The 10,271-nt window shown below is 69.5% G+C and overlaps 1 protein-coding gene across 1 annotated transcript; it reads right to left on the bottom strand.

The window, feature by feature from the left end:
• Positions 1-138: 138 nt before the first annotated feature.
• TIMP2 (TIMP metallopeptidase inhibitor 2) lies at positions 139-8,382 on the bottom strand. Its single transcript, XM_065034303.1, has 5 exons — positions 8,008-8,382; positions 2,642-2,742; positions 2,451-2,559; positions 1,999-2,123; positions 139-1,625 (listed from the first exon to the last, which is right to left on the bottom strand). Exons 1-5 carry the CDS (start codon positions 8,132-8,134, stop codon positions 1,425-1,427), a joined length of 663 nt encoding a protein of 220 aa, XP_064890375.1. The 5' UTR covers positions 8,135-8,382; the 3' UTR covers positions 139-1,424.
• Positions 8,383-10,271: the final 1,889 nt, after the last annotated feature.

Genomic DNA, 10,271 nt, shown 5'->3' with positions numbered 1-10,271 from the left:
CCCCCGCGCCGCCGCGTTCCTCCCGCTCGGCCCGGCGCAGGCAGGCGGCGGGCGCAGCAGCGGGACCCGCCCCGCACGGCCCCGGGGCGGCTCCAGCGCCTGACGAGGAGACAGAACACAGCACAGGGACCACACAGCCGGTGGCAAAACAAGTGGAGATATTAAACTCGATAGACTACCAGCAGAGACAGGAGTAAATGGCACATATGATACAACCGTACAGAAAGCGAACGGGACTCGTACATGGGACTGAGTAGAGGTTGGGGCTTTTTTTTTCTTTTTCTTTCTTTTTAATTTTCCTCTTTAATATGTTGGAATTGCCCAGACTGGTCCAGCACGACATCTCAAACCTCACGGGGACGCACAGCATGAAAACACCCCCGGGGCCGCGGGAGGTTCGCCGCACGCTCCCCGCGCTGCGGCGGCTGCCGGAGTCACGGCCGGGCGGCCCGCGGCGCCGCTGCGGCGGGGAATGGCTCAGAGACAGCGGGGCCGGGAGCGCTCGCCGCGCGGGACGCGGCTCCCGCGGCTGCCGCCCGTGCCGCGCTCCGTCCCGCCGCGCAGGGAGCGCCACCGCGGGCCAGCCCGAGCGGCGCGGGCGAGGGTGAGCCCTGCACCGGCGCTGCCGTCTGCCCGCGCAGGCCGAGCCCCGGCAGCGGCTGCGGAAGGGTCTGGCTGCAGCCCCCTCTGCAGGAGGTGGCGCTGGGAATGGACCCCGGGGGTGCTGGGGACAGCGCTGAGCCCCACGTCACCTCTGAGGCCCCATGGGGCAGGGAGCACGGGGAGAGCGGGGCAGCAGTGCCGGGTGCTCGCGGGGGCATCGCCCCGGCCCAACTCACAGGCCTCTTCAGCTTTTTGGGACCAGGTGCCTGCGCAGGAGCCGTCCAGCCCCACGAAAGCCCGAAGCCCCCGGCACAGAGGCGGGAGCCGTGCCCCACAGTAAAGCCGCTGGGGCCGCTGCCTGGAGGGCTGTACCTGCCTGCACGGGACGGGCGGTGGGTGAGGAAGGGGACAGCGGGGTCTCCAGTGCTGGACGGAACCGGGGACACTGCGGGGGGGCTGTCTGGTGAGAGCTGCCGGGGCGGCTCCCCTGCGCCAGGGGCACTGGTAGACCTGGTAGACCTGCTACGCAGACAGGGCAGCTCCCACCCCTCACGTGGGTTTGATTCCTTCACAGCGTGGCCAGGCAGGGACGCGGCGCGGGCAGGGGCGTCCCCCCGCCCCCCCCAGCCCTGCCACGAGCGCAGGGACACCTGTGACACAGCGGGACCCCGGCCTGCCCGCGCGTGCTGGGTGCCGCAGTCCGGGGACCCCTGCGGCCGAGCAGATTTTCATGCTGTCTCCAGGAATTGATATCAGCGTGGACCAGTCTAACATCTCGCAGGTTTTTTTTTCTACTGGCTACTGGAATGCGCTCGTTTGGCTTAGGGGTCCTCGATGTCGAGAAACTCTTGCTTGGGGGGGGCCATGCCGCGGTACCAGGCGCACGAGCCGTCGCTCCTCTTGATGCAGGCGTAGTGCTTTGCCTGCCGCCCATCCACGTTGTTCTTCTCCATCGCCCAGTCCGTCCAGAGACACTCGTCCGAGGAGGAGACGAAGCAGGGGATGGAGAGGCAGCGCGAGATCTGCGCACAACAGAGACCGTCACCCGCCACCCCGAGGGGACGCCGCGGCAGGAGGGGGCAGCACAGGGCGGCGGGAGCTGGTGGTCCAGCCTTGGAGCAGGGATGCCAGGCTGTCCCATCCCTGTGGGGCACAGTGGGGACGTGACCCCAGTGCTGGGGGAACCCCTGGGTGCAGGTCCCAGGGCTGGCCTTGCTTCCCAGCTGCAGAGAGCTGGAGGCTCGGCTGCCTGTCCCGTATCCCTGGCCACGTGCTGTGCCCCTGCACAGCATCATCCTTGAAGGATAGGGAAGAGCATCTCCCCACAGAGCCCACACCTGCCTCGGGGTGCAGCCCCCCGGCCTGCGGGGAGCAGGACACAGCCCGGCTGCTCACCTTGCACTCGCAGCCCATCTGGTACCGCTGGTTTAGGCTCTTCTTCTGGGTTGGGCTCAGTGAGTCCCAGGTAGAGACCAAGTCGCAGAGTGTGATGTGCATCTTGCCGTTGCCCTCTGACTTGCCTGGGGAGAGGTCACACAGACCGCTCAGAGGGTCCCCACGACCCGACGGTGACCCGGGGTGCCTGGGGCTCAGCCCGGCCTGGGGGGCTGGGGGCCGCCACAGTCCATCCCCTCCCACCGTGCACTGTCCCCAGGGATCCCCAGGGAGCGGAGGCTCGTGCCTCAGCTGCCACAGCCCAGGGCTGCCGACCATGGCCAGGACACAGCCGGGGGGCCGCTGGGGGTGGGGGGTGCCCCGTGCCCGGGAAGCACACACACATCACAGGCATTTCGATGAGCGTGAGGCTGCAGGGCCAGCCCAGCCAGCGACGTCCCCATGGCACCCACCTGCAATGAGATACTCCTTCTTCCCGCCGGTGTCCAGCAGCCGGCCGCACACGGCGGTGGACGGCGCCGTGTAGATGAACTCGATGTCCTGGTCAGGGCCCTTAAACATCTGGGGAGAAGGAGCAGGAGTGAGCAGCCGCTGCAGAGGCTGCCCCGTCCCCCCCAGCGTCCTGCCCCATGTGTCCCGTTACCTTGATCTGCTTGATTTCATACTGGATTCGTTTGATCGGGTTCCCATATATATCGTTCCCCGAATCCACCTCTTTCGCAGAGACAGCCTTTGCTCGGATCACTGCAATGCAGAGGTGTGGAGCTCAGCGGGGCGGCCGGGGACCAGAGGAGCTGCTCGCACCTGCAGCCCTGCCCCGCGGGACGGTCCCGCCCCGGCGCAGCCGTGGGCGCAGGCTGGTGCTGCCGGGCTCGTGCCCGTCATCCGCGTGGCAGCGGGACAGCTGAAACCTGCCAGCAGCTTCCTGGGAGCAGCGCGGTATTTGTTGCACTGTCATTAATTAAACTGGTCTCTGACGAGGGACCCAGCCCAATGCCCGCAGGCCCTAGCAGGGCCAGAGTAGCAAAGGGCAGAGGGAGCTGTTTGGAGGGTCACCTTTGGGTGCAGAGGGAGACGGAGCCACGTCCCCATCCCAGCCCCTTGCCACAGCCAACACAGGCAGCTCCTGCCATGGCTCCCAGCACCACCCAGACCCTGCCAGCCCCTCTGCAGCCCACACCGGGGAGCGGGATCCCGGGACCAGGCTGCCTTTGTGCTCCTCAGATGGAACATGGGGTCCTCATCCCACCACAGAGGGGTCTCTGACTGCCGCGAGGAGCCTCAGCCGCGCAGGCGCAGAAACCGCGTCCTCCAGGGGCTGCGGGTGCCGCTTCCTGCCCTCGCTGCTGCAGAAATAACCCGGGGACGCAGAGAGCTGGGACAGGGGAAACGGCCCCAAGCAGCCCAGCCAAAGGCAACAGCCCCCTGAGCTCCGCATGGCCCTGTGCAAGGTCAAGCGTCCCAGGGCTGGCGAGGCCGCGTCACCCTGGAGCCCCGGGACAGTGACACAGCGACAGCTCTGCTGTGCTCAGGTCCCTGAGGTCGCACTGCCAGCACAGCCCAGGGACACACGAACCGGCATGTGAGCACTCAGCACGTGGCAGCGACCCGCAGGGCAGGCCGGCAGCTCGCCCTCGCTCGCCAGCTCGGGACACGGCGGCTGGTTCGGTGCCACGCTGGGCAGGTCGCAGCCGCTCAGGCGTGCAGGGTCCCCGTGCCAAGACCTGTGGCTGCCTGTCCTGCCCGGCTCCCTCCGCCGCCGACAGGAGCTCCCAGCCGGCCCCAGGCAGCGCCGGGGACACCGGGGACACCGAAGACACAGCGGCAGCCCCAAAGCTGCAGGTCCTGCTCAGCTCCACGGCAGCGCGGCTGTACCGGGAGGGGGCCTGGCTGCGGGGCAGGGGCTCACGGGGCTCCCCAGCCCTCGGGGCACCCGCTGCCCCGCCAGCCCTGCTCCACACACCGCAGGGAACGGCGAGTCACGCTTGGGCCAGAGCGGCAGGAGGGCAAAGGCCTGACAAGCCGGGGACACGGCTCGTGTGCCCCCCGAAAGGTGCTGAGTGGGAACAGCCGGGGCCGCCCGCCAGGCTGGCACAGGCACGCTTGCCTTCCTCCGCCTGGCACGGCGAGCAGAGGGAATCTGACCGCGCTATAAATACCACAGGGCACCAGGGCACTTGGATCGGCTATTTCAGCTGAAGGTCGGGGGACACGGCCCCACGTGGGCACCGGTACGGCCAGCTGGCTGTACTCAGGAAAGGAAAGCGCAGCCACCAGCATGACCGAGGGCAGAGCCTCCCCAAACCAGCCGGCCTCGCTAAGGTGGGCACTCACCGGGTGCGCGGCAGACACATCTGCCAGTACTAGGGCTGCACCAGCTTTCCCGCCGGTCCCGGGGCTGCACTGGGGGTTTTCCCAGCCGTGCTCCTCCCTCGGGGCAGTGCCGGGCACGCTGGCAGCACAGCAGCACCGCGCCCCGGCCCCCTACCTGCAGCAGGACAAGCCCCTCAGCACAGCCCCCAGCCCGGTCCTGCCCCGGAGCTCTGCCTGGCGAGCGCCGGCTCGGTCCCTGCCCGCGGCCAGCAGCGCGCCCAGGCCACCACAGGCACGGGCCACCCTCCCGACCCAGCAGCTGCCGCGTTCTCCCCGTGCCAGGCCCTTCATCGCTCCACACACATCCGCAGCGGAACTTGGGCGCAACCGCGCTGGAGAGCCGTGCACCCACCGCGGCCCCGTGGCTCCAGGCGCGGGGAACGGTTACTGGTTCAGTGGGCTCCAGCCTTTTCCATTCACGTGCTGATGAATCACTTGACAAAAATGCAGCCCAATTCTAGGCGGATTTGTTCTGAACAGTGCGGCTTTGTGGAGGGGACGGCCGCGCTGCGCTTTCCCCGCCAAGACCCCAGCAGCGCAGCCAAGCTGCTCCGCGCCAGCCAGGACCCGGCGCGGCCGGGACGGCGAGCCTGGAGGACGGCACGGCGGAGATCCCCGGGACCAGGAGGCAGAGGGACGGAGGAAACCCTGGGTGCTTACAGACCAGCACTTGGACCTCCGCAAACGCCAACGGCCCCCTCGCTGCACCACCCGCCCCTCCTGCCGCTGGCCTGGCCATGCACCAGCCACGGGAGCCCAGACCCCGTGGGAAGCTGAGCCAAGGCCCTCCCGGCTCCCCACGAGCGCGGCACAGCGCCGCCAGCACGGGGCGACCAAGTCTGCCCAAGGCAATGCTGGAAATGCTCCTTCCCCAGGCAAGACAAACCACGGCAAGAAGATGCACTGTGGGGCCACCCCCTCCTGGCAGGGTGGGAGCCCCAGCGGTGACAACCCCTGTGCTGGTCCCCAGGGCTGCCAGCTGTGGCCACCAGGCAGCCCTCGGGGACAGACCCTGCCTGGGAAGCGCCGGCGCCCAGAGAACATGGAGCCGCTGCCCGGCTGGATGTCCAGGGAACAAAGGTCCCTTCTCCGGGGCGCTGGCAGCCGGCTGGGCGCGGGGCCGGTTGCCAGTGCCAGCGCTGCCTGTCCCTGCATGGGGACAGCCCCGGGGTCACTCCAGCTCCGGCCGAGCCCAGCAGAGATGGAGACCAGGCAAACCACCCCGGGGAGCTCAGTCCCAGCGCTGCCCGGCACATGGGCAGCAACCAGCCCCCCGCAGCCTGCCCGCACCCGGCAGCCAGGGCACCCCCTCCCCGGCACAGCAGCAGCGTGGTTTCAGGGACATGGAGGCTGGAGTGACGCAGAGCTGAGCACGGCAGCCCCGGGGGAAGTGGCAGGGGCCATGGGGGCTGCCCCGGTGCAGGGCAGTGCCACGGGGAGGCGGGAGGCACCAGGCCCCGCTTGCCCGCTGGCCTGCGCGGGAGCCGCGGCTGGGGCTGCCATGGCCGCCTGCGTCATCCCGGCCGCTGACGGGAACGGGACGGGGCCCAATCAGCGGCAGCGCGGCAGTCAGCCCACGGGAAGGGCTCCGGCCGCCGCAGCTCGGCGGGGCGACATCGGGGACCGGTGGGTCCCCCTCCTCGCACAGGGCCACGCTCCCCCAGCCGCCTCCGCGGGGACTGTCCCCACCTCGCTCCCCAAACCTTCTCCTTCGCTGGCCCTGGCTGGCACCCCCCATCACCCACCCCCACGTGCCCTGCGCCCCACTCCAAGGAACCAAGCACTGGGACAACTGAGATGGGTGCGATGCTGCCAGGGGACACAGCCAATCTCGCCCATCCCAGCTGGCACACCGAGCCCCGTTGACCCCTCTGGGAGCCTGCACTGCCGCATGACGCCAAGAGCCATGCCCAAACGGGCTGAGCATCACCTCCCTCAGCCCTCGCCCCTGACCATGCAGAGCCTGGGGCTCCTGCTGCAGCCCGGGACACGGGCTGCTCTGTCACCCGGTGAGCGTCCCGGCAGCACCCGGTGCCCCGGGCTCTCCCTGGGCTCTGTGCGCCAGCAGGGAGGGAGCTGGACGAGGAGCCTCCCAGCTCCAGGGAGCATCCAGGGGGAAGAGGAGAAGCAACAAGCAGGGCAGGGATCACAGGCTGTAGGAATAGACCTGTGTTGTGTGGGAAGATGAGGCTGGGGATGAACCCTGCTCCCGCAAGCCCAGCATTGTCCCTGATGGGGTCATGCAAGGCAAGACTGATCCAGATGAGCCACATAGGGGACTTGGGCTGGGAGCCGGGAGTTGCCAGGAGGTGCCAGGGCTGTGGCGGCACGACCTGGAGGAGGCTGCCGCGGCTGGACGGGCTGCGGGCGCCCGCAGGACAGACACCTGAGGGCAGCGGGGCAGCCTGAGCCAAGGGGAGCACTGCCTGGCCACGCCGTGCCTTCCCGGGGACAGCTGACACAGCCGAGACAGACGGTGACTCAGCAGCTGAGTCACGGCTGAGCCAGCACCCCGCGACGGGCGGTGAGTCACGAGTGCCCCGGAAAGCCGAGCCCGACCGGAGCGTCACGGGAAGCTGCAGCCCCGCTCCTGGAGCGGGCGCGTGGGATCCCACAGCCCAGGGCACCGGCTCAAGCAACAGCTCCAAAAATTCAGTGCTCCATTTTGTCTAGAAACCTCCTGGTCTCCAACGTGCTCCGTGGCACAACATGCCAGGCAGCAAGGCCAGGCAGAGCCAGGGCACCAGGGCAGCAGCCAGATGCTGCGGGTGCTGCCCCGACGGAGGAGAAATGCCACAAGCGGAGTCTGGAAGGGGCGAGGGAGCCTGGGAACCCATCAGGAGCATTCTGGCTCCGGAGCAGGGAATGGGGCAGGGCCATCCAGAGGCTGGAGCTTCCTCAATATTTGGGAATGTTACCTCTCCAGCTGAGCCTGGGAACGGCCCTGCGAAGGAGAGCGTCAGGAACGGGGGTTGGTCTGTTTGTCTAATATGTTAAAATTTAATAAGGGCATTATTCATAGAAAGAGGAATCCAGATCCCGGCGCTGCCAAGCCCTCCCTTTCAGCAGCATCCAAGCCGAACAAAGTGGGATGGGGGAGAGGAAATGCCTGGCAATAAGGAGCAGACGGGAGGTGACCCAGCCGGGCCGGGGCTGGCTCCGCTCCGCCGCTGCCGAGCGAGGGGCGGCCGCGCTCCGAGGGCCCCGGCGGCTGCCACGTACCCCGCGGCTCCCCGTGTCACCGGGGCTGCGCCGAGGAGCCCGGCCCGGCCCCGGCGGCTCCGCACGCCGCCCGGGGAGCGATGCCGAGCACGGCCGCGAGGGTCCCCCCCGAGACGGCGAGACACGCGGGGAGGGACGGGCACACCCCGGACGGACGGACGGACGGACAGACCGCGCCCGGCCGCGCATCTGCTCCCGCCGACACACCCCCGGGCCGGCCGGGGCGCGGGGCCCGCACCCGCTGGGGCTGCGGGCAGGTGCTGGGGACCGGGGCGGCTCTGCCCGCTCCCTGCCCGCCCCCTGCCCGGCGCGGCCGCTCCGCGCCAACTTTCCGCCCCTTCCCCCGCCGGGAAGTTGGCGCGGGCCGGGCCGGGGCTCCGGGGACAAAGCGCGGGGGCGGCGGGCGGCGCTCACCTACGTCCGCGTTGCAGAAGGCCTGTTGCGGGTGGATGGGCGAGCAGCTGCAGGCGTCGGCCGGGCGGGCCCTGCCGAGCAGCAGCACCGCCAGCCAGGCCAGCAGGCTGGGCAGTGCGGCGGGCATCTTGCGGCGGGGCTGCCGGCTCAGCGACCCGGCCCACGAAGCCGCAGCCACCGCCGGGCCCGGCCGAGCCGCCGCCGGAAAGTTTGGCTCCGGCAGCCGCGGCCCCTGCGCGGCGTTGCGGGCGCTGCTGCGGCCGCCGCTCCGCTGCCTTCTATGGAGCTGTTTTCCTCCTTCCCCGCTGCCGCTCGGCCTCGCTTTTTAACGTGCTCCGGGGATTTGCGGCTCCTCCTCCGCGTGGCGCGGGGCCAGCCCGGCTGCGCCCGCCCCTCCGCAGGATGCGGCTCCGCGCTCCCCCCCCGGCCCGGCCCCCGCCCGCGGCCCCGGGACCTGCCGCCCGTTCGACCGCCGGGGCCGGGCAGCGGGAGCGGAGGCGGCGGGGGCGGCCCCGGCTGGCAGCGCTGGCGCCCGGCCTGCGCCCAGCGGAGCCGCCAACTGCAGGCAGGGCTGCGGCGCGGTCTGCGCCCGGGCGTCTCCTCCCCGCCGGCTCCTCCAGCTCCGCTCAGCTCACCCCCTGTGCCCCGCGGCTGCGCCCCGCGCCGTGCCCGTGGCACAACCCGCCGATGGCTGCGCTCGCCGGTGCTCCTGCGCCCACAGACCCCGTCCTTCTGCCGCGGGCCTGCAGCCAGTGGCCCTGGAGCACCTCTGCAGGTCCCACCTTGTCCCTGTCCTGGCTGCATCCCTGCAGAGGGTGTCAGGACGCTGCCCGTCTCACCGTAGCCGCACTCCCGTACCCAGCCAGATGCACGAATGAGCTCCAGGTCTCCAGCGGTGCTGTCATCCCTGAGAAACGGGCAGCGAGCCCGGCTGTGCCGCTGGGCAGGGACACAGCTTCTGAGTGCAGCTGAGCTGGACACCACAGGCACACGTTGGCAGGGACAGCCAGCATCACGGCCACAAAACCTGCTCCAGAGCCAGCCTCCTGCCACAGAGCATCCCTGTCACGTTGAGGGAGGTGTCAGAGCTGCCTGCCCTTTAGGATGAGAGAAACAGCAGAAACGTGGGCAGGTGAACCTGGTCCAAGCCCTGCATGAGCCTGCAGGGAACCTGTGGGAGGCGATCGCCTTCATGCTGTGGGATGTTGGCTGAAACCTGGAGATGGTTGTCCAGGTCCCCAACTCCACCACAGGACACACGGTTTGCAGATGCTTTGGCAGCAATCACCGGTCCCACTGGCCCGGCCGCCTCTAGCGCCAGCTGCTGCCGCACACCCGGGGCTGCTGGCGCTCGTGCTGCTCCACGGGCGGCGCGGGGCTGAGGGGCTGGCGGCGCAGGGACACAGCACCAGTCCCGTTTGCGGCAGGGCAGGGGCTGACAGCCCTGCTACCGCCCAGGCGCTGCCGTCCTGCCTGCATGAGGGGGCGCACAGGCAGAGCAGCTGGTGGGGTGGTCTTGGGGTTCAGGGGGACACAGTATGGGGAGACCCCAGTTCCAGTGGGGTGCAGAGCTCCCCACGTGGCTGAGCCCTGGGGACAAGGAAGAGCCACACAGCAGGGACAGCGACAGGGACAGCCCTGGGGCCAAGACAGGTGCTGCAGAGCTGCCGGCCCCAGGCCAGGAGGGCAAGCGAGGCCGGGAGAGGCTGTGCCAAGCGAAGCACAGGCAAAGGCCGAGTGGCTGACATGGCCCATGGCCAGCTGGCGCCCGGCCTGGGCTGGGGACGTGCCCCGGCTGCCCCAGAGGCCACGTGCACGGGCCAGGGCCGGCTGCGCCAGCAGCACTGGGGACACGGCTGTGCCTGGGGCAGAGCTGAGCGCATCTGCTTGCAGCCCAGCGCCGGCCTGAGTCATTGTCTGGGCTAAACGAAAACACGTGTCCAGCCTCGCACACGCTCCTCGCTTGGCTCACGGAGGTGCCAGACAGTGTAAACAGGGGCGGGGGACGCGGCCAGCCCGGCAGGTCTCTCGGGAGGGTCCCATCCCCACCAGCTCTTCCCGCTCTGGGTTCTCCCACCCAACCACAGCCTGGCCACCGCAGGAGCCGGCCCACAGCAGGGCAGCAGTGGGGGAGGCCCAGGGAGTCCAGGGCCAGAGGACACCCCTGAACTCCATGGGCAGATGCTCGTGTTTTGCACTTTTGGCTCCCGAGAGCGGTGCAGGTTCCTCCCAGGGGTGTGCAGGCTGCCGCGATTTCACAACAC

The sequence above is a fragment of the Columba livia genome, chromosome 18 (genome assembly GCF_036013475.1).
Source record: "Columba livia isolate bColLiv1 breed racing homer chromosome 18, bColLiv1.pat.W.v2, whole genome shotgun sequence".
Taxonomy (NCBI): Eukaryota; Metazoa; Chordata; class Aves; order Columbiformes; family Columbidae; genus Columba; species Columba livia.
This window is presented reverse-complemented; position numbering and strand designations above follow the sequence as displayed.